Below are 26,626 nucleotides of genomic sequence, written 5' to 3'. Positions count from 1 at the left end.
TTGTTTTGTTAGCTAGGAATTCATGATGAATAATAATATTATTGAATAGAGCACTATCACGTTTTACTGGAGAATCAGGAGGGATGTAAATAACACAAATGTATAATGTAGAGCTGTTTAAAGTGACTTTTACCCACATCCCTTTTTAATGAGTTTCAAAATTTATTAACTTTTTCGAATGAAGATCTTGTTAATTTATACATGCTCAGAGTAGACCACCTTCCCTTGATTGACCAGTATTTCTATCATTCCTAAAGATTTTATTGTTTCTTTGGTTTAAAATCTGAGCATAAAAAATGCTATCTTTTAGCCATGTTTCGATATAACCATATATGACATTTGAATAAGGACGCTTCTCAAACATTCAGTTATGTTAATTGTATTAGAAATATGTTAATCTTGTTAGAAATAATCGAGAATTTCCAATACAAAAGCTATTAAATAATATTGCCTCATACACTTACGTATTCATTGTTTATTCTCTCTCCGATAAGTTATGTGTTTTATAATTAGATGGTGTTATGCAAAAATGTGTTGAGCCACACCAATCTCAAATTAAGATTATTTATATTTAAAATTTGGTGCATTTAAAAAAAATACAATTAAAAATATTTTTTCTGAGCTGTTCAGTTGAATTTATAAAAGCACTTAAGAACAAAAGAATTGAAAAAATATTTATCTTTTTTTATATATTAAAATCCAACAAAAAAGTAGAATAACATTTTTTTATAGAAGACTTAAAAAACTGTTACGTTTATAGTAAAAATAAATCAACATTGTTTCAATTTAAGAAGGTACTGGACATTTGTCAATTTTTCAAAAAAGAGTCATTGACACATTTCTGGTCACGCGATGATAAGAAGAGATCCCAGCGATATGCTCGTACAAGGTTTTTATGTAATTTAAATTATTTAATACCAAAAACACTCAGAGAATATCTTTTGTGGCCCCAGAAGTGTTGAATGTCCTGTAAGAACATATTAAGTTCTCCAAAATGAAAGCCATTTTAGGAGATGTGTACAAATTTGGATTTTGTTTAAGGGAAAAGACCATTGGAAAAGAACGCTGCGAGACACTGTATAGATTTATATAATATTCAGCGTGTTGCCCAGATGTTTATTATAAATTATGTCTATTTACCAATTTTTATTTTTAGAGTTCTTTAATAATATCAATGCTTTCATTTTTCATTATGTTGTATCTCAACTCAACACAGGGCTCATGGCCTCATGGAGAAAGGATAAGTTGAAGTATTTTATATGAATAAATAATTATTAAAAAATAACCCAAAAATGTTTTAAACATTGTTATTTCCCAAATAATATAATTAATTAAACCTGTTATTCATATTTTTAAAAAAATATATAAATTTTAGATATAATAAATACAAATCCAGAAGTGCCGCAATTAAAAAATATTTCTTAAATTTTTGATAATGATAATTATTAATGTAATTTATATGGATGGTTTTTTATGTTTCTTAGACAAAAATTTTATCTTTTTATTTCGGATGTATTAATATGTATGATATTATGTCAAAAAAATTTTTTTTCTTTTGTACGGTCCCAAATGAGTTTCTTTAATAACTCCTGTGAGTATAATATGTACTTTTTGTATTATATATTTTATTAATAATAAAAAATTATAAAAAAAATAAAAAAATTTACATTTTAGTGTGATGAAAAATTTTGCATAAAAAAGACAATTGGAATAATAGGTTTAAAAATCAGACTTCTAAAATACCTTAGGATTTACTATCAATATGAATCACAATTACAAAAATTTAACTGCCGTTTGTAATAAATAAGAACTGTGTGCACTTCTGGTAAAGAACGTGTATATTGCGATGTTAAAACCTTTTTACAATACGGTAATTTTTTTGCCCATATATTAATCTTAGTTTATTTATAATCTACTTCCACTGTCCATCAAAACAATAAGTAACGAAAAAATGACCAAAAAGGCTATAAAAAAATAATAGTGGAAGTGGGTAGAAGTGAAGTGGATTGTCTCATTCGCCCAAACCAATATTTAATCACTTGCTCCACAAACGTATAGTTTACGTTATGTTTTTGTCCTTTTATTGTGCGTTTTATAATGTTAATAATATGGGTATACAGAAATTAATTAAAAACATAAATACGTTGTGTTTAAAACTGCTTTTATATTTCGTAATTTCTCACAATATATGAAGTCTTCTTTGTACTCGTATATTTAAAAAAAAGCACACATTAAGTCAAGGGTCTTAAAACAGTGTTACATTGTTATTAGTCTAGTTGCAAGGTTTTTAGTCAAAACATCGAAGTATTACAAAGAATTTGTAAGTTCAACCTTTCCCTCACTAAGCATCCAAAAATTACACATGATTCAAACAGGGGGACCAAACGACCCCAGCGCGTACTTGTATATGGCGTCAGGAGAATAAAACGTTGGAAGTGTTTATGATCATGCAATAGTTTATTCATGTTTTCGCGTAAGTACACATGTTTTACTCATTCGTGTATTTTATTTTTGTTGTTAGTTTGCCGAATGCTTATGTACACAAAGTGAAATTGACGCTTGTATTATTTACGTCTTTTTTTGTTTGGATATTAAAAAAAACACTATTTCAAAATTTAAAAACAAAAACAGGAAAATGCCCATTTATTTTAATTTCACGATTACAAAAAAAATGTGGCAAATAGCTTAAATAATACTTGAGTTATCGAATTAAAATCGGTCCATGAGGGATTTGAATCCCCCCCTTTGGCCCAGCTAGGTTAAGCTCATCCAAATATTTTTAAAAGTTAAAAATATCATTTTACAACAGAGATGAAGAACATTTAAGATAAGGTAATATAGAAGTCTAGGCATCTACAGGGCTTATGACCTGTCAATGGCTGGTTTAAGTGTCCACTTTACACACTGTGTAACATTCACCATTTTGCCTATATTTGAACATATATATTCCTTCAATTCTTTCATCTGTTGATGTTTGTGAAGTTAAAGAGCTGAAACCTTTATTTATGCGGGTGAGATTCATCTAATTGAATTATTTCACCTACATACTAGGCAACGCCTGAAAATATTATTTTTTCAACATCTATACTTCTTCGTGGACCAGGTAATTTATCAACAATATTTTGAGTTTGTCCAAATTTTTGAAGGAATATAGATGTTCAAATATGGGCAAAATGGTGAATGTTACACAGTGTGTAAAGTGGCCACTTAAACCAGCCATTGACAGGTCATAAGCCCTGTAGATGCCTAGACTTCTATATTACCTTATCTTAAATGTTCTTCATCTCTGTTGTAAAATGTCAATATAAACAGCTCCTCAGGGAGTTGAATCCAGTCCTTGTCTACAAAAATTTGGAGAAACTCAAAATATTGTTAAAAATGTCACTTTTGGATAATGATGCTTGACACATTTTTGCATAACACTATCCAATTATGATGTAAATTAGAGGTTAATAATGTAAAGTTGTAATGATTTTCGAAATACAGGGTTAATTTCATGGTGAAATATTCGCCATTTTACGTTCGACGATAATTATATCGAACGCAAACCACATAACAGAGCAGTAGGCTAACATTGGTTTCCAATAACCGTTAATAATGAAATACCGGAGTCTAAACAATTTCTTGTTTAACTTGTATTCGACTTACATAATAAATATTGAACACCGAGAAAATTACGTTGTACCTATATCTAATTAATTCATTCAATTAAAATATTTCTATTGACAGATCAGCAGTTATAATAAATAACCTAAAAAAATGACTTACACACCTCTGGTCAACAATAAGGAGAGGTCTCAGCAAAATGTCCGAACGAGGTTTTCCCACAGCATGAATTATGTCATGCCCAAAACCCGTACGACTTTTGCTCAGAGACATCTCTCATTTATCGCACCGAGAGTGTTTAATAGTTTGGAAAAACGTATTAAGCTCTCAAGGACAAAAAATATTTTCAAGAAAGGAGTTAAGGACTGGATATTCCTTAGTCGGAAACTCCTTGATGATTTTCCGAATGCTTGAGTTTGCTGTTTACCATAATGATGTGCCATATATATATATATATGTTTTTAAAAATATTTTTTTATTATATTTTTTTTTTTCTAATCCTATATTTGTGGTTATATACTCATGTGTCTGTGTCATATAATTGCTCGTCCCATCTCAACACAAGACTTTTATTCCCATGGAGTTGGGACTTATTGTCTCAAATAATGTACAATAAACTTATGCATGTAAATAAATAAAATAATATTTAATTCATTACCATCATTCTTCGTCCGCTCCCTAGTTGAAGCATATGGTGGCCACAGAGATCTTCTGTGCATCTCTATCGGATGCCAGCTCCTGTGCATGCTCCTGAGTCAGGTTCACGTCCCGGAGTTTTGACACAAACTGCCGACGAACATTCAGCAGTGGACGTCCAGGACGTTGAGAGCCTGATACCTTGTAAAGTAGGCAAACGTAGTTAAGGCTCTCAGCAGGCATTCGCAGTATATGGCCTAGCCAATCACCAGAGTTTGCTGCGTCCGTTTTCTTATTACTTTATTCCTTACAAAGTCAAAACACCGCACAGCCACGACACTTCTGAGAAGTCTATTTTCGAAACTCGGAATTTCGCTGTTTCGGGCCATAGTGAGGTGCCACGATTCGCATCCGTAGAGGAGAATTGGTGTTATACAGGCATTATATGAGCCGCATTTAGTTTTCACCTAGTAAATATTTAATTTCCAGACAGCCTTCATACTGTTGAAAGTGGCGCCTACTATTCCTAGCCGCACTTCCAGTTCTTTTTGGAAGCTACCATTTTCCGTAACATATACTTAGGTATTTAAAACTCTCAATTCTTTTGATGATTCGTTTTGACAGTTAGGGATTTTGGGAAATAAGACACAAAATGTTACACAGTACCTATGTGGGTTTTTGCGATATTAAAAATTCTGTATAATTTTCATTGCACACAATTAATTGAGTAAATGTCTAATCAGAAAAACCAAAGTTTTATTTTTTTAAATATTATGTATTATGATAAATATTTTTTTATTTTGTGGGTTTAGAAACCCGGTTCATTCGACGATTAGTGTAATGTAGTTTTTTGACCGGTTAATAAAAATTTAAATCAAGTATAAAAGTTTAAGAGACTATCATATGTATCTTTTTGGATGATCTCGTGTAAGTTGGATTTTTTACAACGTTTCGGCTACCATTGCAGGATCCACTTTCGGGGTAAACTGCGTTGATAAAGCGTGAAAAGTGAAAGTGGCCTCTGCAATGGTAGCCAAAAGTCAGAACGATAACAGTGATCGTCAAAACCTACGCACCTAACTAAAGAGACTAGTGTGACTGAACGACTGAAAGACTGTGTTTAAAGAGACTAGATTGAAAATAATTAAAAGAAAAAAAAATCAGTTAGCTTAAGTTATTAAAAGTAAGATATAGAGTAGAATATAGAGAAAATTAAAAAATATGTATAAAAAAATATATAAAGCGCAGGGAGTAATAACTCCATAGTAAATTATGAACACAGACCAATAGATTACCTTTTAATTTCCATAGTGACTTATTTAAAATATGTATACTTATTTTTTTAATAAATTAAATAGCCTAACTAGGGATAGCTTCCCCGTTTTAAGACAGTCAATACGATTTTTTAATTTTTTTTAAATATATATTTCGTTATTATTATTAAAATATGATAATGAGTGCTCTACTTCCCTATTTAAAAATAAATAATAAATATAGTACTAACACTTCAATCCTAAGCCATAAGCCGTAAAACTAGGTATCAACTTACGTCCTTCTACAGCGGACTACAATATCTCTGACTCCCTCCGATCAATACATATTAAAAATGCAGCCAACATTCAGCCTGGCAATTCCACCACACGTCCATGAATCTGAGGTAAGGGACCTTGCTATATATATATCCTCAGGCCTATTTAGTATTGCTGCCTTTGAGCCAAAAAAATATTAACTTCTCTCTCAAGTTGCACCTAATTTTCACTTACAAACTTAAATATTTAATTAGGTAAGTATTCATTTATTTAAACACTTTTTATTTTCAGTCTACATATGTACATATGCACAAGGGCGGGCATATTGCCTTAAGGCAATTTCTACCTACCCAAACCGTTCAATTTGAGATAATCAGTGGCATATGTACAAATTGTTGGTTTTTCATTATAGAACAAAATTTTCATAAACTTATATTTAAAAAAAAAAAAAAAAAAGATAATATCCACACTGTATTATGAAGAGAGTAAGTACCATAATATCGACTTATTATACCAAGAATCGCTTAAATATTAATTTTTGTAAATGCCCTTTGGGCGTACGTGACAAATAACATATATAATATTAAATAATATGCAGTAAAAGTATCCACTGTTAATCTTATAATAAATATAGACGAGGGAGTTTACTTAATAGGGTGTGGGTGGGTCTGTGTGTGTATGAGGGGGCGTAAGTAAAAAAATATTTTAAAGGAATAAATAAAATTACTTTGGTATTTAAAATTATTTCAACAGAGAGGGAAAACATTTTTGAGAAGGGTCAGAGTCCGGTGCATTCTTTTGTCTCTCAGCTCTGAAACAAATAAATAAAACTGTTTTAAGACTTATAAGCTTTTTGACTAGCGGGATTTCTCATTGTAAAAAGTATCCGATATTCAAATCAAAATTGGTTGCAACAAAGAAAGAAAAGATTTTGAGAAGGGAATATGGAAGTCTAGGCATTTACAGGGCTTATGACATATCATTGGCTGGTTTAAGTGGCCACTTTACACATCGTGTAACATTCACCATTCTGCCCTTATTTAAACATCCACATTTCCTCAAGTCTTTCATCTGTTGACTTTTGTGAAGTAAAAGAGCTGAAACCTTTATCACGTGAGTGAGATTCATCCGGCTGAACCAATTCACCTACTAGGCAACGCCTGAAAACAATTTTCCAATTTTTATACTTCTTCTTTTACCAGGCAGTTAATTCACCAATATTTGAGTATGTCTAAATGCTTGCAGATTGGCTGGATTTCCTCCCTAGAGAGTTATTCATATTTAAATTTATTTAATTTAACAGAGACGGAAACCATTTTTTAGAAGGGAACATAAAAGTCTAGTCATTTACAGGGTTTTTGACCTGTCATTGGCTGGTTTAAGTGGACATTTAACACACTGTGTAACATTCACCATTCTGCCCATGTTTGAACATCCACATTTCCTCAACTCTTCCATTTGTTGACTTTTGTGATGTAAAAGAGCTGAACCTTTATCACGTGACCAGTCTGCAAGCATTTGGACATACTCAAATATTGTTAAAATTACTTTATTTTATAGAACACTTATTTACTATCACAACCGACTAGTTTTGGCAACTATATAATTTCATTATATAACCCTGAAGAGGGCAACGTGAGTTGCCGAAACTAGTCGGTTGTAAAAATAAATAAGTGGTTCATAAAACAAAGTAATTTTATTTATTCATTTAAAATGTAACAATGAACTACAAAGTTAGTGCTACAAACATCCAAAAAAAGAAAATAATAATTAGATGTGTAGAAGGTACAAAGTTTTAGCCTATAACTTTTTTAACGAAGTTTGAACTCTATGTTCGCAGCTGGAAAAAATATGGATGTTCGAAGATAAAAATAATCATGAATATTACAACCTGTGTAAAGTGATCACTTTAACTAGCAAATGACCTAAAATCTATCTTGAGAAAACCGTTCGAGGTTAGATACTTTTTACGTAAAAAATAAACCGTGCTTACATTATTCATAACAGTTGTACAAAGCATTTTGAATTAATTTTCTACATTTGTGAATGTTTTTGTAAATGAAAAATAAAATATTTAAATCGTTGAGCGAATACAGAAACAAGATTAAATGAAGTGAAAAATTCTGAAAAGGTTAATTCTTCTCCACGCCAAACGTGACGGAAGTTGTTTTTAGAGAGAAATCAAATTATAAAATCCTTTGTTAGCATAACGAAAAGATCTACATGTTTCCAAAGTTACTGTTTCTGCAATATTTTTTTTAGACTAGGATTTTTAGAATATAATCAGTTTTTTTAACTAATAAAAATTATAATCATCATCATGTTTGAGACGAGAGATGGGTACGTCTTAAAACCGGTGGACTAAAAAATCGGTAAGTGGTTATATACTAATATTTACTAACATTAATTTGTTGAAATAAATATTTTACGTATAAATTGAAAACTTCTTTCCAAGCGTGTTCTAGTAGGTTATATGATTCAAAGACGAATAAATCTCACCCTCATAATAAGGTTCCAGCTCTTTTAGTTCACAAAAGTCAACAGGTGGAAGTGTTAGGGAAATGTGGATGTTTTAACATAGGCAGAGTGGTGAATGTTACTCAGTGTGTAAAGTGGCCACTTAAACAAGCCAACAACTGGCTGTGATGCCTGTAAATAACCTTGACTTCCATAATTCCCTCTCTCTCATAAAACGAAATAATACGGACCAAAATGGACACCAAGTCGTTGGAACAATAGTCATAATCCCTCAGTAACTACCCACGTGCGTTTTCAGAAATTATCACATGGCGACGGTATCTACCTACTACCTACAAAAGCTTCTCATCGGACATCCATCTCCCTTTGTTAAACATGGAGTTGAAACAGTGTTTTGTTTATTTAGTTTTTTATTGCTTACTTCTTGGCATGAACACTTGACAAACTTACTACAAAGCTCTATTTTTTGTAATTTTATTGATATCCTTTTAACTTTGCTAGAATTCCACTCGTCCATGCGCTTTGTAGCTGCACGATGATTGGTTATCTAGCTTTCATATATCAACTTTAAAATACCTAAATTTTGTAAATGGGGTCTAGAATTCCAATAGTCTATACGCTTAGTAGCTGCAAGACGTGTTGTAATCTTACTTCTTTTTATTACTCATGTTATTCTTTTTTCAAATATTATTAATACAATAAACTTATTTGTCAATTTTTTAAATGTGTAAATGGGGGCTAAATTTCTAACTGTCTATGCGCTCTATAGCTGCAAGACGTCTTGTAATCTAGCTCCTATCTGTTATAATTTTTTATTGATCTTAATTGAAAACGAGGAATTAGAATCCCAACCGTCCATGCGCTCTGTAGCTGCAAGACGTACTGGGATATTTATTAATTGTACAGTGCCCTTGAGGTGATTTTCACAAAAATGGCGCTAAATAAATTATCCAACTATATATATTCCCTTCTCAAAAATGTTTTCTCTCTCTGTTGCAACATATAAAGATCAAGATATGCCGCGATTGGTATATTTAGAGTGTGGAAAGAGTTTTATCATTAGTTGTTATTTAATTTCTCCTCCAAAATATGCGCAATCGATTATTTTCACGATTTATGAAAATACGTTATAAGTCCAGATAAATATTTTTACCATAAAATAAGACTCTATTTTGCTTTGTAAATTTTATTTCATGCTTTTTACTGAAGGTGATAAAGTTTGCCCAGAATTCAACATTCAAACCACACGTTATGAAGCCTTCGAAAACCAACATTTCAAATGGGTGTATTTGCTCATAAAAACTTGAAAACCAAACTGAACTCTAACTTGAAATAAGTTAAATAAATATTGTAGGAAACTCACTGAAAATTTTTCCCTTATGTTATTTATTCAGCTGATATTTACCATTCTCTCGGTATATTCATATCTACCTACCGTTGATAATTATTGCAGAACAATGTGAATTATATTTTTCCGTTTTCCACTGACACCCGCATATAAAAAAATAAAAATGATCACACGTTTTTTTGATAATATTAGTATTAAGTGATCTGTGTTAATTTAAGTTTGGAAAGAGCAGAGGGTGTAAACTGATCGAGAGCTGCCCAAATTCCGACCCCGAAATACCCCAAAACCAACCTTCCGTAAGCTTTACTACCAAGTTTATGATTTCCCACAACTTTAGGTCTATGTAAAATATAGTCAGTGGATTATTAATGTCGTGTGAATACCTTCTTATATTATATTGAAATGGAAATGTTGCAGTCAATTATTAGAAAGCAAATATATATATTTTTAAATATATTCGTAATTAAAAAAATTAATTACATGATATAATATAGAACAATTCGTCAAATACACATAAGAGTTTAAAAAACATATAATTTTGGGATATTTGTTGACACAATTACACTTGCAAAGATGTACCTTAAATAGGGATATATCGCATACTACGAGTACCAATAAAAATATGTAAAATGAAATTAGAAAAATTAATTCTATTTTAAAATCAATATGGGTCTTACAGTCAACAATGTTTTGATTACATCATAAAAATAAGGTTTAAAGACAAACCAGCGAAGTTTCCAAGTAAATATCATGCAAATTTAATTACGGTACATTTTTTAATTTGTGCGTGCGTATATATATGTATTAATACAAGTACATATATTTATTTATATTTTTTTTTTTAAAATATGAAAAAAGGTGTGTTTGTGTGTATTTGTATGAAAGTAAGTGTTCAGGTATCTGTAAGCGTGAACTTCATTAAAAAGCAAACTCAGCCAGATCGAATGAGTCTCGATTTATTTTTTAATAAATTAAAAGTCATGTTAAATATATCAATAGATGAAAAAAAAAACGTTTAAGCAAGAACAATAGAGAAAAAAGTGTTGTGCTACAGACTGGCAGATGTAGTAAATATGTATTTCTTGTCACGCTAAAGGGGATATTAAATTAATTTTTAAAAGTAGATACTTAGACAATTTTCGTTGAACATTTTAAATAACGTCGATGTATGTTATGTTTTGTGAAATCCACTCAGCGGATGTAAACTTCAAGTTACTGCAAACAAAAGTGTTGTATAGAGTCTTCAATGTATTAGGTTTTTTAAAGGGTTTGAAAATTTTCAAAATGAAGCCGAGCATTTGGTAAGCTTTTTCAACGATAGAATTTATGTCAGACCCAAACAACAATCTAGTACCAAAAATAATTGTTAAGTTTCTAATCTGATTGATCGTATAATTGTGCGTCATGGAATTTTTACTTTATGTAAATGTCAATAAATAACATTTTGAGATTTTAATGTATAACTGATTTTTATTACAGTAATCAATTAGACGATCAAGATCTTCTTGGATATTTACACAGTTCGATGTATCGTTGATATTAACAAATATCTTCGCATCATCAGCAAAAAGTAGAAGTAGAGAAAGTTTTATGCACTGATTTATATTATCAATATAAAAAGAAAATAAAATGTAACCTTGCGGAACACCAGAACTGGAATATTTGAAACTAGATAAGTCACAGTTTGTAGCTACCATCTAGGATCTAATTGTTCCGTAAAAATTTAACCACCTTAAAAGATAGCCATGAATTTTATAACATTTCAGTTTATGAAGCAAGATGTTATGATTAATTCAAATTATATTCATTTCTGAAATCAATCAATTAATTAAAATTGTAATCAATTTTCAATTAAACCTTGATAAAGAAGCACGGGTTGGAAGCAAGGGTTTGAAAGTGTCAGTAGGGTCGCAGTGAGTCATTTCTCGCTCGTAGGTGTGATTCGATAAAATGCTGCAAATACCCAGTTGGATTCCACCAGCAACACTACTGACTCTCCACTCTACTCGTTAGCGTCCACGTCGGGAACCCCGGGCAATGGGGTCACGCTTATAACGGTGTGATCACAACAGATAACGATGAGAGGGTGAACGGCGAGTTTCTGGGGCCTCCAAACCAGAACCAACCAGCTGAGAGAAGGTAGTCTCAACAGAAATCCACCAGAGATGGCAATGCAAAAGCACTTTAGTCATCTTTTCTCAGGAATTGCTATGGCGAGTACATCCAATAAGCAGTTGTTCTAGCTGCAAAATATAAGAGTAGCGTAGGACCGAGATGCTTCCGCTGTATTGATCGCCAACGCCGAGGGGACCTGACTAGGCACCGCAAGAAGAAGAGAAGCACGAGTAGCTCCAAAATCAATCGATAATTAAATTAATTAAAAAAAATATTATTTTAATTTTCATAATATAAAAATACAAAAAAAAAACATCATTAATGACGAGGTTCTCAATAGAATCGAAAAAGGTAGGCACCTAATCAAAACCATCTCAGAGAGGCGAGCCTGGTGGATCGGCCACATTATGCGCCATGAGGGTCTCCTGCACGACATCATAGAGGGAATGGCTGAGGGGACAAATTTTAGAGGGCGCCCCCGACGGGAATATTTAGAGCAAGTGTGCGAAGATTTTAACTGCGCCTCTTATGTCGAACTAAAGAGGGCTGCACAAAAAAGAAACCAATGGAGGACGAGATGCAGGACTTTGCTGCAAACCAATCCCCAAGATTGAGACTGCAAAGAAAGAAAATACAGGACTAACAATATGAAAAAGTAAGATGAGGCTCGATTTGTTTAAACAGTTTTTTCAGGGATTTTTTTCTCACTACAATATCTCGTTAAATTAATGTTCCCACCCCGTGCACGTCAAACGCTTAAAATAACCGTTGAGTTATTCTGAACGGATACAAGTCATAAATAATACAAACATTTTTACGTCTGGCCGGTACCAGCCCCAACTCTGGTATTACGTTAAATGAAAATTAATCTTCCGCGCACCAAACTAGAATAATAAAAACAATACACGTAGTTGCCCAATACACGTTGTTTGAAAAATGACTCTACAACTAGCAAAAACAGAAAAACATGAAATAATTAACTTGGCTGAAAGAATTTTTTATTACACATTCAATAAAGACAAAAATGTTTATTTTTGTTTTGCTCAAAGTTTATTATGAGTTATGATAGTGCAAATAAGGATGAAAATATCTATAGCAGTTTTATCTGAATGCTGTTTTACTCGTGTTAAAGTTCATGAGAAAAAATGAGAACATGTCTATCCTACAGGATATATTGCCAAGAAAAGGGTTAGGAAGATTCTTTGTAACTCTGACCTTTATAAAGATTTTTTTATTACTTCAAGTAGTAGATGTATTTACCCTTTGTCCAAGATGATTAAATATACAGTTCGATGTCTGAATAGAACCAAAATCCTAGACGAGCGCTTTCCACTTGATGAGTAGGGGCCTTAAGTAGGGGTCAACAGTTGTGTTGGACATCCAGTTCATCGACTCTATTCAGTATTTGCAGATAGGTCAGTCAGCGTGTCTACGCTACGTGGAAATGTTTTTATTCCTGCACTACAGGCGGTGGTATGGTGAGGAAGTCGGTGCCGGTGGTCGTGGCCCTCACTGTGCTCTTCAAAAGGTTGCTTCGAGTATTATGCATAAAAATAAGTCGTATATACATTATACTCGAACACTATTTATTACTGAATATTTAAACGAAATAATGGAACACTGAATTTACATTTTATGAGAATATTTTTTACAACGCGGGTAACAATACTTTCGGAAGACTGCGATCGTGGATCTTGGTAGTAAGTGGCGGGCAGCAGAGGTAGAGACAAGAATGAGCGATCTATGCGTCGGTACTTTTATAGTCTTACCTACCTCACTGAACCTCTGGTGTTGTCAACGTTGCAACTATCCCGTTTGTAGGCCATGCCTGATGGTTAGCGGTACCTACATACTTTTGAATAAGGAAATTGAGTGGAATTATTCTAGGAAATATTCTGAGGAGGGATCTAATAAATATTGATAAAAATGATGGTTTATATTATTTATTGTTCCTGGACTGGCATCCGAAACATAAAGCTGACCACCTTACCTTCGAGAGATAGATGATCTATATCTTCTTCTTCTTCTTCAGCCTCATTCCCTCTACTGCTGGATAAAGGCCTCTTCTAAACGTCTCCATTCCTTCCTATCGCCCGCTTTCATCATCCACGTTTTACCGGCAATAGAGGCAATGTCCTTGACCCATCTTTTCTGTGGCCTTCCAACTTTTTTTTTGTTTGCTCATGGTCTCCACTTTTTTATTCCGGGTGTCCACCTGCCATCATTTTGTCTCGCCCAAGCCCACTGCCATTTCAATTTCGCTGCACGATCCATGATATCTACAACTCCGGTTCAGCGCCTTATTTCTTCATTTCTTTCTCTGTCTATTATACACTGCATTTAGTGTACCAATGCAGTGCCCTATGTTTCTTTGAGTGCAAAAAATGTTATTATGGTAATACTTGGATACAAGGGTTTACTCTTAGTTTAGTATTAAAAGGCCGTTAAACACGTGGACGTTGTTTTGTCTCACTACTCGACCATTGTCTACATGTAAACAGCAATTTGTAGGACAAAACATTGTTCCGAGACATTGTCACGGGGATAGAGAAGCTGGCTATCTACGTGGAACAATGATTACCCCCACTACCACCCGCGGCGACCTTGTCATCGGTGAACGTGCACGGACATGAACTTATGACAATAGCGATTTGTTTGACGCGTACGCTTCACTCCCGCGTAATTTTACTTATTTAGCTCATTCGTGGTACTACATTTAATTCAATCAAAGCAATCTATCGGTCAATTTAGAAATTCAAATGAACTTATCAATGTGGCTTGTTCTATTTAATTGAAAACTCCAAGAAAACGTATTTTGATTTTTCGGCTCATACGCCGTATTGAACTAACATAAACGATATGTCACAAATATTTGACATGTTACCTGGATATTTATTTATTAAGTTGATAGTTAACCCTCTCAGTACCAGTGTAAGTAATATTTTGTTGTTGCATTTATAAATTCTATTAATGTTTCAAATATATTCTCAAATTACACAAAAAAAAAAGCTTGCATAGTTTCCAAAAAAAACTTGTACTTCAGGAATGGCATTAGGGCTCAGAGAGTGTGAAATAAAGGTACTGAGTACAAAATGCATGTATAACTGTTTAAAACCTAATAAAAAAATAAAAATGAAAGAAAATATTTCAAATTATACACATGAGTATATAAGAATGAAAATATTAAAAAACTAAATTGTTGTGAAATTTTTTTAAAATTATAAAATAAATTCGAAAATAATCGTTATAAAACACAAACGTCAGAACAAGTGCGGGCTTCCAACATAAATATTATGTTAAATAGGTGCGAAGGTTTTCACGGTCATGTAATCAATTTGTTTATTTTTCGGGTGATGTCATTTTGGGTCAATTGGGCTGTTGTCAACAGACACGGTGTCACCCAAAAAAGAAACATATTCAATTTTATTTTGTTTTGTAATGAATATATATTAGATTGATTATCAGATTGGTTTAAAAACTAACGAGATATGAATTTTTTCTTCATGTACCTGAAGAATGACGCTGATACTGAGAGGGTTAAAATTATAAAATAAGATAGTACCCATTACTAAATTGTACCTTGATGAAATAAATTAAGTGGTTAAGAACAAAATTGTTTCATTCTGGGTTTAATGATATTTCTTATCTTGTTTTTATTGATTTATCATACAATACGGAATGAGCTGTTTAAATCCGATTTGTTTCGCTAATTTTGAATAATGTAAGTTGATGCAAGATGTAGAAATGAGATATCTCACTTGGGATCTATTATGGCTCCTTTTATATTCATAAACATCCTCCCGAGCTTTTATTTCTGAGAAATGTTCTCAAATGAATGCTGAAGTAAAAATGATAAATTGCAGTACATGTTTCACTTTGCAACCCTTAAGGTTTTCTTACAGCTCAATGTTCTGTGAAAATATTTATTGCCTTCGTTAGCAGAAAAAGACCAAAATGTTTTATTAAATTGAGAGTTGTTCATTTTCACTTTCGCCAAAGAAAACGTTTTATTGTGGTAAAAGATAAATAGTGTTGTATTGACTAAATGAATGCGGTTTTTATTCTTCATAAAATAATTTTATAAAAAGTCATATGTTTTCTTGAAAATATTCCCAGTCTTTAACTTTTTTTACCTAATCTTGACGTTTTTCATTAAAACGTTTACCTATTTTTTAATAAAAAAGCAACGGCAGTGAATCTGTTCCATTTTTATACAAACATGTGTGTTCATTAAAAAACAATCTACTTTGATACTTACAAATAGATTTATTTCTTCATTATCATTTATTGTAATTTTATTATTTTTAATTATTGTGAACCCTTGAACTCTTTGCAAAATACGGTTTGTATTTTACCTAGAACATTCAATATCAAGACATTGCGACAATGCCAAAAATGCCAAAAATGCCAAAAATGCCAAAAATTTCTTATTAGGGTGATTCTCAACGAAAATTTGAAACTTATTATTCATAGATGGAGCTTTTATAATTTTTTATTGAAAATGAAATTTTTACGTTTATTTCCAATGAAAATTTTACGAAACTTAGTTTGCAGAAACATTACACTATATATGTAGATTGTAACGAATACCATAAAAATACAATTTAGGTCCTTTTCACAAAATGGTATGCAAAACAAAAAATATACTTATCTTAAAAAAATTATTTCATCGGGTTTAAAATGCAGACTCATTTTAAATAAATTTTTCAATAAATTCGACGCCTTATGGAAATTGTTGTGTTTTAGATTGGTGTTTGGAAATCCTGGCAGAAAGAAGGGCTGGATATAAAGGACATCGTGTGGCCGGGCAACTCGCACACGCCTCCTCAGGGGGTCCCGGAGAAGTTCCACCTCAGGATCACGTTCCTAGAGGAGCCTCCTTACATCAACCTCGCGCCCCCTGACCCTGTCTCCGGCAAGTGCGCCATGGACAGGGGAGTCCTCTGCAGAGTGGCGGCCGACCACGACATGGCTGAGTAAGTCATCCAAATATATTTTTTAATCCATCTTCAAGCAAATATCTATAGATTTACTCTTAACTCTTAAAAAAATGTGCTAAAAAATCCCTCTGAAGACGATGCTGTAACGTCACGTTTTTTTATCATTTTTTAAAAATATTTACTCAATAATCTTAAAAATTAAAGTTCCTCTTAATAACAAACGTACATTTTGTCAGCAGGTATACATATTGCTTTTATTTTTTCATTCTTAATCTACATTAATAATCCTTAAATCTTCAATGATTTACCATTGATTGCCTCTATGTGATCATGAAATGTCAGCATGCTTATAAATCTAATGCCCAGATCTTTAACATTTGATGTTCGTATCAGATTCTGGTCATTCATTTTGTAGCGAAAAAACTGAGTTTTTAAGCCCTATATACATATATATATATATATATATATATATATATATATATATATATATATATCTGCTTGGAGAAGACGAAAATCGTCGAAAGTCACCTTTAAGAAAAGTTATCGTCATCGACAATGTTTTGAGTATGTACAAATGCTTGCAAACTGGCTGGATTTTCTCCCTAGGGAGTTGTTCATATTTAAATTTGTTGCAACAGAAAGGGAAAACATTTATGCTCCCATTTTTATAAATTTATTTATTTATTTATTTATTTATTTATTTACGGACAAAGTCCATTATAAACATTACAATTAAAAGAAATTTTTACAAAGGAATAAAAAAATATAAGGAACAGAAATAAGCAGCAAAGACAGATGATAGATTTTTTAGATTAAGTAAAAAGCATAGGCTAACTATACAGATTCTTTAGCTGATTTGTAAAGAAAGACATCCTTACACCATAATAATCAAGATCTTGATGATCGTTCACCCGCCTGATCATTCTGGGCAAAGGCGACTGTGCACCATAATTGGTCCTGTAGTGACCGAGGAAAAGCATTTCATTATTTCTTAGTCTACGGGTGGGAACGTTAAAAAGAATCTTTTGCAAAATTTCAGGGGCATCAATGAGACAGTTCATAATTTTATACATGCAGATTATATCTGCAATGCATCTGCGTTTTTCAAGACTTGATATGCTTAAAAACCTCTCCATATCAGAATATGAATAGTCTCCTCTTTCCAATCCCATCTTCCATGCAATTTTTCTTATAAAACGATGTTGAACTGATTCAAGGCGCTTGATATGAACAGCATAATTAGGGGACCAGATTACAGATGCATATTCAAGAATAGGGCGAACTAAAGAGCAATAAAGTGTTTTAAGTGTAAGCATACTTTGGAAATCAGACGTAGTTCTATTAATAAAGCCTAAAATTTTTAAGGATCTGTTTACTATATTATCAAAGTGTTCCAGAAAAGTTAGTTTATTATCTAGGATCACTCCAAGATCTCTTATAGAGGTGACAATCGAAAGAACTTGGCCATTAAGTTTATAATCAAAAATAAAAGGATGTTTAAATATATTACATTAAAGATTTTAAGATCTACAGACATGCGCAGCTTAAAGTTTATTAGTATGCAAAAAACTGCACGTAAATCAGTTTAACCGTTTAGGAGTTTAGCGACATCACGCGTAAATATAAATTATACTCGTATATATAGATTAAATTTTATTTTAAATAAGATAAAATAAAATGGATGCACACAGTTTTTTTTTTAAATTATAAATTAAAAGAATAAAGTTATATTTGGCTGTAGACTGTTAGTAAGGAGGTAGATAAAAAATACTAATAAAGAAATATCATGTTGCCATTTTATAAATATGCCAATAATAAACTTATATTTTTTTTAAATACATGTTGAATTCCTACTCTTTTATTTAAATTAAACAAAATATTAAGAAATAAAAAAATATTTGAAATTATTACAATTACACTTTTAATTTTTATGAATTTCTCTAGAGGCAATATTATCAAATACGTATTAAGACTAAAACATTGTTGATAATTTATTCAAATAATATTTTATATCGTGAATCTAAGCTTGCCTAATGTCTTATAAAATCTTCTGTTTTAAAAAAAGTTTTTTTTGTTCAACCGCTGTTCGTTTTATGGAAACAAAATCGAATTATCGATAATGAGATCGGAAAAACACTCCCCCACATATTATAATTTTAGTATAAATATCAACAACCAAATATGTTCACCATGAAAAAGGTTAACGTTGTTCGAAAAATACCGTTCCATTCTCGTGTAAAAATAACATTATTTTCCCTTCAGGCTCCGCTTATGGATAAAGCGAAAATGGTACAACGCCCGCAGGGAAACTCGAAGCATTGATCCTTGGAAAATCGTCCTATTAATTACAATGAATGCCTCTCTCAATGCGTGCAGAGAGTTTATCTTTACAGGCCAAAATATATAAATGTATTTGTCAGATTCTATAAACGTAAAGGCACCCACGAGTGGTCCGCTTATTGACACCTTCGACCTGCTGGTTACCTGATCCAAATATTAATCGAAATGTTACCGAACTACGATTTCACCTTTTCCCGTCACGTATTTCTAACATCGAAATTCGGAAATGAGATCGCTTTCATACGTCGAGTATCTTTATGTTATGGCTGAATGGATTGAATCTTATTAGAAGAAAATAACTTTTTCCAAACGTACTGACAGGAAAGAGTATTTTATTTAATAGCCTTTTGAGATTCAATGTCTCAACAGCGAGAGTTTGTTTGTCGATTCTTGTTTTTTCCTTCATTTTAGTTAATAGTTTGGCGTAACTTTTTATAGCCGCTGTTACTACGTGTTTTTTTAACTTCAAACTCAAGTCGATATTGATTTAGAAAAGAAGAATACATTCACTTTTACAACCTTAAAACTTCTGCGTAATTTCAAAAGACATTTATAATATCATGTAGGAGATCAAACTCATAAAAAAAGGTATAGATAATTATTTATTAAGTTAATCCTTGTTCAACATAATAAAGTTTTTAAAGACATTTTAAATACTGTATTTTTATCTTGGACAGCATTTCGAAGATCCCAGGTAAAATCATTTTCGAAAAGTTTGAAAAAAAATATTTATTTCAGATGAGCGGCACTTTAAGCAGTCGTAGCGGCACGTAACATTTATTTTATTTATTTATTAAATAAAAATTTTATTTAGGTTTTTTTTAAATTTTATATTATTTTGTTTTTTTAAATTTTATATTATAAAGTAATGCTAAGTAGGAGAAGACCCGTACTAGGGCAGACTAACATTTATGTTTATTTATATATTTCCATATACATACGCACACACGTGTGCACCCTTAAAAACATTCATACACATTCACACATACATACACACACCATGCATATATACATACATATATGTACATATACACACATCCACATCACACTCTCTTATGGTGGAGAGGGTTCAGAAGAAATTTCTTCGGTTTCTCTACATGAGGGAGTGTGGATATTATCCATGGCTTTATCTCACTGAGTTCCTCCAGGGTATGCTTGATTACAGCAGTTTGAAGACTAGAAGGAATGTGTTTTTAACAACGCACTTCTTTCGATTGTTGCGCGGTATTATTGACAACCCTGAAATTATGCGGAGCATTAGCTTCTATGTTCCGGATAATTACCTTAGACAGCGTCAGCATAGACTGTTTCACATTCATTGGAATGTATATTGATACAGGACCAACCTGCCAATGGTTATTGGAAGGACTATCTCTATGTTGAACAATATCACTTTGAACATCGACATTTTTCACGTCTCTGAGGGTGTTTTTCGTTGCAAGATTCTCTTACTTTTTTAACATATTATTCTTTGGATATTATGTATACTAATGTGTGTTTTTTTTATATATACCTAATTTTACCTAATTATTTTAATTATTTCCATATGTATGAATTAAGATATTCCATTTTGTAATGTACAAATATATGAATAAATAAATAAAATTGAAATTGAAGTAAGTATTTATACATATATACACACACATATACATACACACCCTTACATACATATGTATTCATAAATTATATCCTTCTTGTCATTTTATTGTATGGTTTTTAATTGTCGTGGATAGTATTAATAATAATATAATTTACCTTGGAATATAGTTGAATAAGGTTTCGGTTTATTTTTTTCCTAATTTAAAAAGCCACTGGGTTATTTTATTTTTTTGCGAAGTAGTTCTGTTATAAATCATTTCAGTGCTTATAAAATAAACAACAAAGTTTATTTCAAATCAGTAATCCACCACAGGTAAATTCCCCACCATGTAAGTACGCATACGCTCACATAGTGACAGCATTGTAAAAGATAGGCATTCGTAGGCATTCTAATCTGGCAACGAATTTACACACCGCTCAACTAAATTAAAGTACATTTTATCATTAACTGATGATTTTATGATGGTGTTAGTTGCTGGTAAATTCATTTAAGATTAACTCGCCGTGAATCTAACAGCAACGCGTATTTAAAAAATTAAAAATATGTATTTATACGTGCTGTTTAGTGCATATTTTGCACTTGTTTAAATTTAGGATACTTTGAGGCATTGTTACAAAATGTGACACAAATGTCACACTCCAATTTTCTACTGTTTTTTTTAATTTATCATAAAAATTTTGATAAACTTCGATGGATTTTTGCAAATAAAAAACCGCATGTTTCATTATTTGCAAAAATCCATCGAAAAAACTGGTATTTTTTATTTGAAAGAAGTTGAATTATGAAGGGTTAAGATTTTATTCAAAATCGAGATTTCAAGCATGGTTGCACAAACATGTTAACCACAACATCGTGTGGCGCAAATGCGAATATTAACAAAAAAAAATGTGTCTTATATTGTTATCGCAAAGACAAAAGCTTTAAAAAAAGAGGGTTGTGCGTTTGATTCTTGGTAATTCAATATTCTTTTAGAGTCTGGATGTTTTTTTGTTATAATTTGCCACAATAACTATTAATTTTCAAATAAGACTGAATGAGAAAGCTTTTTCAAACGATTCTGATTGTAATAATGTAGACCATCTTGAAGATTGTACTTACATATACTTAAAATTACCCCCACAGGTTTCAGCTCAGGGGTGGGTACTGCAGTGGAGAGTAAAATGCGCACTTGGCCTAAATTCCTGAAACTCCCCTAATGTATTCTAACAAAAAATATTCAGTTTCTCTTAAAATTGACTTAATTTACTTCTCGAGACAAATGGCCGCGCCAAAAACAAACAGCTTTATTTTATTAAGAAAATTTAATTTCCTTTCACGGCTATATCACTTAACAAAAGCAAAAAAGGTGTATTATCGTCACCATTCGCCTTTTCTCGCCTAATGGTGCAAAGGACACTGCATTGGTAAACCAAATGCATCACATCTTGATAATTTGCTAAATAGAAAAGGGTTATCAGTAATATGACTCTGGTCCAATAAAAGAACATCGTATTATTTCTTATAAAACAACTTGTATAAAAAATATATATATTTATTTTTTATTGTAAAAAAAAAACAAAACAATTAAGGGGGCCATTATCAACGAGTTGTAAGTAACCCACTACTGTATATGAGAATCAAGTAGAGGTGTAGTGTGGTTCGAACCTCGGACCTCTGATCTGTAAATCCGCTGCACTAGCCGCGGGACCATATCCTGGTAAACGTCCATCCCGTCAACCATTCAGAACAAGACGGACGTATCTCTATTCGATTTCCTTATTCAGGATTTTGACTTGAGACAAAATGTTAACACACCGATAAATTACAACACGCATTTACGGAAAAAAAGTGTTTTCACACAAGAATATTTCATAGTCCCTGTACTGGAACCTGAAGCGTAAGACTGATCATCTTATCTTTATACAATAAAAAATGATCAAGATACGATGCAATTGTTTACCAATGCAGTGCCCTATGCACCATTAGGTGCGGGAAGGGAATGATGATACAGGGACTTCACATTCAATAGAGAAATATCATTTTTCAAATTGATAAGGGTCTATGAAATACTGTCGAGTAAATCAAATATTTTTCCGGCAAAAACGGTCATTGCGTTGGCCACGTCTCTAGTACATCACGATGCATTTAATTTTGAACTTTGTTTGTGACCGCTCGAATTTAAATAAAACATCCTCACAAATCTTGGCGTCACAATTATCAAGGCCAAATATGTCGCAGTTTTGTAGAGACATATTTTTTTACTATTTTTTTTTAACATTACCCTTACCGAAAATAATTAGGGCAGGTCTGAAGGTCATAAAAAAGTCAATAAAATATTGTTTTAAATTGAATATTACAACCAGAAATATCTTTTTTTGTCAAAAAAGAGAATACAATTCTATAAAAAAAGGTTTTAACAAAAGTATTTCAGTAAATTTTTTTTATCTAAGTATCACGAAATGCATGATTTTACGAAGAAATAAAGGAAATTTGTCACAAAAATGTATGTTATTTAAAATGCTTGTATTTCTTTTCAAAATTAAAAATTAAAAATTTTACTTTTACCACTTTCATGTTCAATTTATTATCTTTAAATTATTTTCACAAATTTAAGCTCAATACCTCGTCTTTATTGAGATCTCAGATACCTTGGTTCAGTCTCAATTTAAAATGGCGTAATCTGCCGCTCTAAAAGCAATTATATTTTAGTTACATTAAACTTTTAAGTATATTTTTAACAGAAATACCTTTTAAAAATATTGTTTCTATCAAATTCATATTCTTTTATTTTTTTATAATTGCACAATTCAAATCGTAGGATTTCCTAATTGTGCGTTCGTTTTACCAGACTATAGCCTTAAGTTTTAACATAATAATTAAAAATCCCATTTCGTAACGCTCTAAATGTTCCTCGTTACAGCTAAGTTAGGTAACTTCTTTATCAATTTAGTCTCGAGAGCCTCCAGTTAAGCGAGATCAGCCAATATCAGCCTCTGTGTGACAAGTGACCCCGGCTCCTATGTAGGGTAATACGGGGCAATGCGGGGCAGCTGGCAATATGGGGCGCACGGGGCGGAAGCATTGACCCACTTCCCCGGCTGAAGCCGCAAAGGGGGTTACCCCATAAAAGTGTCGGTTGCAACTGCGCCGGAGTGAACGCGTGTATTATTTCTCGGATAAGAGTCTCGGTAAGAAGAATTGCGTTTTGCTTTGTTCTGCTTGGAGTTAAACAAAATTTTATGAAAACGTATTTTTATAACCAACGCGAAAAACAATGTTTCGAGTGTTTGTTGACCTGATATCCATTTTCTAAATACTTAATGCTATAAGTTAAGTCCCATCTTTGTTGCGATCGATTTTTTCTCATGTTCCCAACCATGTTACCAATAGTCAAAATCTGCTATTTATCAAATCTTCTAAGAGCAACGTTTGTTTTTGTACAGAATGTGTAGATTAGTTAATTCGTCAACCAACTTGGATTTTTTTGGGATAGATCTTCCGGGTTTTCGTTGATCTCTTTGCCATTTACACGGTGTGGAATAAAGATGGATTGGCATAGGTTATCTCAAAGTCTTATATGTTGATCGTGTTTATGAATGTTCTTTTTGTTCAGTTTCTTGTAAAATGTACACAATATTATGTTTTAATTTATGACTGTTGTAATTGGTTTTGGCCGTATACATAATTTATAAAAAAATGAACTGGTATAAGACGGAGTGTAAAAATTGAAAAAGTGTTTTCAGGCGTTTCTTATTACATAAAATATTACATCATAATTATCTTCATCATCATTCCCTTTCTGCACCTAATGGTGCCTTTTTTTCATTTTTAATAATATTTACATTTGTAAATACTAACTACAAACTTTCAAATACTTTTTTAACTTTGATTTTAATTTTTAAACTTCTTCTTATGTTCTTTTTTCCTTCTCTTTTTTGTACTTATTATTATTGTTCTAAAAAATAATTTATTGACAACTTTAGATTTAATAAAAATATAATAAAGAAACTTCACTGGTCCATTAGAGTTAAGTTTAACTGTGTAAAATATAAAATTATGTAACCGTACTGTATGTTTCCTGAATAAAAGAAAATAAAAAATATAACAAAATAGGGCACTGCATTGGTACACCAATTGCATCTTGATCGTTTTTATTACATAAAGGCAAGACAATCAGTCTTACGCTTCAGGTACCAGTCCAGGGACTATGAAATATTCTTGTGTAAAGACACATTTTTAAAATTATTGTTTCACGTCGAACATGCCGGGAATCGAACCCGAGACCTCTTGCATGGTAGGCAAATGAGCTGACTACTGCACTACGAGGCTGACAAAATAAATCAGCCAGATAGATCTCACCCACATCAATAAATTCTGGCGAGAGTCGTCATGAAACAATAATTGTAGTAAAGTAGTTACAATGTCACTGCAATGTCTCACTATTCTCAAATTATCTAGCAACTAAAGTAATCACATTACCTTCCTTTAATAAATGTCCAGAATATGTTAATTACTATACATAAATTAATATATCTAGATTTGAACCCCGAAGTTCTTGTTTTTATTTGTTTTGAGTGTCAAATATCATTAGCATTAAAATGTAGATCGATTCTATGAAAGTGCCTATCAAAAGTAATACGAGGCTCTGTTGCCAAGTTCGGGGAGCTAAATCGTGAAATAACCGCTCTAAATTTCTACTTATTAAACAAAGAGATAACTACTTCGGATGCAAAGCTGATCTCTTGGGAGGGTGAAAGTGTTGCTTAGTTGAGTTAACTTAAATTTGCAGAGAATATCGAAACTCCAACGCATCCTCTCATTTTTTTTTTCTTTTGTTGATATGACCGGGTTGCATAACAATTGAACTTAGTTATGTGGAAGCAGCTAGCCATAGAAAAGTGAAATTGAGGTAATACCACTTTCGTGAAAAGAGTGAATAATCAAATCTACACAAAAGATGGAATGTTTTTTACTTTGGCAAATGATACATAATGCATACAATATTTGCATACACTCTCCCGCTTCCACTGCCACCAAGTCTACTTTATACCATTGTGTCTTTCTACCTTCCTTTATAATATTTTTTTCCATGTATAAATATGTAATGAAAAATGTCCGTTGGGCGTAAATATAAATAAATAAATTAGTTTTTTTACATAAAACAAAAAACAATCTTATTATGTATTTGACTAGATTTAGTGATTTTAATGACAAACTCTGAATGTATGACGTGAAAGTCATTTTCACGATATTTTGTCATGAAATTTTCAGAAGGTGATTTTTACAGTTTCTTGTATCAGAACGCCCTAACTGTTGTAAACAGAATATAGAGTTGACCTTCCTAAATTTGATAACACCAAAATCTATTATTTTCCAGATTGTGTACTGGCTACGTTCAATTCTTTGACTCAAACCAAAAACATATTTCCTAAAAAAAATAAAGGAAAGTCACCACTGATGTCGTAAGACATACGCAAAACTATGGTTTATGATAAAGTTTATTATTGATTAATTATATTTTATTTTTTTAATCTGACAAAAATATGTCGAATTCTTAAAATGGAAAAAAAAATAACGGTAAATTAAAAATATATTTTTATAATTTTTTTAGACATTTGAAGATAAAGAACACGTAATTCAAGTAAAGTTTTTAGCTTATAAATCAAAGTAGGTAATTCTCGTAACGAACTTGTTATTTCAATTCAGCTTTTAACTTTAGCCAAAAGTTTTCTGCTTCACGACAAAGAGAATGAATTTATTAATATAATAAAACTGCCAGAACTTCAATGTTTTTTTCATGACTTGAACAGAAATGTGTTTTTAGTTATGCAGAAAATGGCGTTGGTCGTTTTATGTAAGTACTCTCCTTTTGTTAGATACTCGCGACTTAGGTACATCGACTCCTGCATTAAATAAGAGAGTTTTTTTTTAAAATCGATACTAAAATTGAACATAGATTTAGATCTAGAGTAAAAGTCTTTACTAGTGAATGAATTGGATACAGAACTTACCATGCATTTAAGCTTATTGCATAGAATTAAGAATAGTCCAGAAG

At 31.8% G+C, this 26,626-nt stretch overlaps 1 protein-coding gene across 2 annotated transcripts in view; it reads left to right on the top strand.

Annotated features, from left to right (window-relative positions):
• The window catches only part of Nmdar2 (glutamate ionotropic receptor NMDA type subunit 2), a 400,091-nt gene that overhangs the window by 234,624 nt on the left and 138,841 nt on the right, over positions 1 to 26,626 (top strand). For both annotated transcript variants that reach the window (XM_088243626.1, XM_088243625.1), the window contains exon 7: positions 16,459 to 16,688. In XM_088243626.1, coding sequence (XP_088099752.1) covers positions 16,459 to 16,688 — 230 coding nt within the window. The remainder of the gene's footprint in view (positions 1 to 16,458; positions 16,689 to 26,626) is intronic.

The sequence above is a fragment of the Micrasema longulum genome, unplaced genomic scaffold (genome assembly GCF_059751315.1).
Source record: "Micrasema longulum isolate JH-2025_06_02 unplaced genomic scaffold, ASM5975131v1 h1tg000221l, whole genome shotgun sequence".
NCBI classification, from domain to species: Eukaryota; Metazoa; Arthropoda; class Insecta; order Trichoptera; family Brachycentridae; genus Micrasema; species Micrasema longulum.
This window is presented reverse-complemented; position numbering and strand designations above follow the sequence as displayed.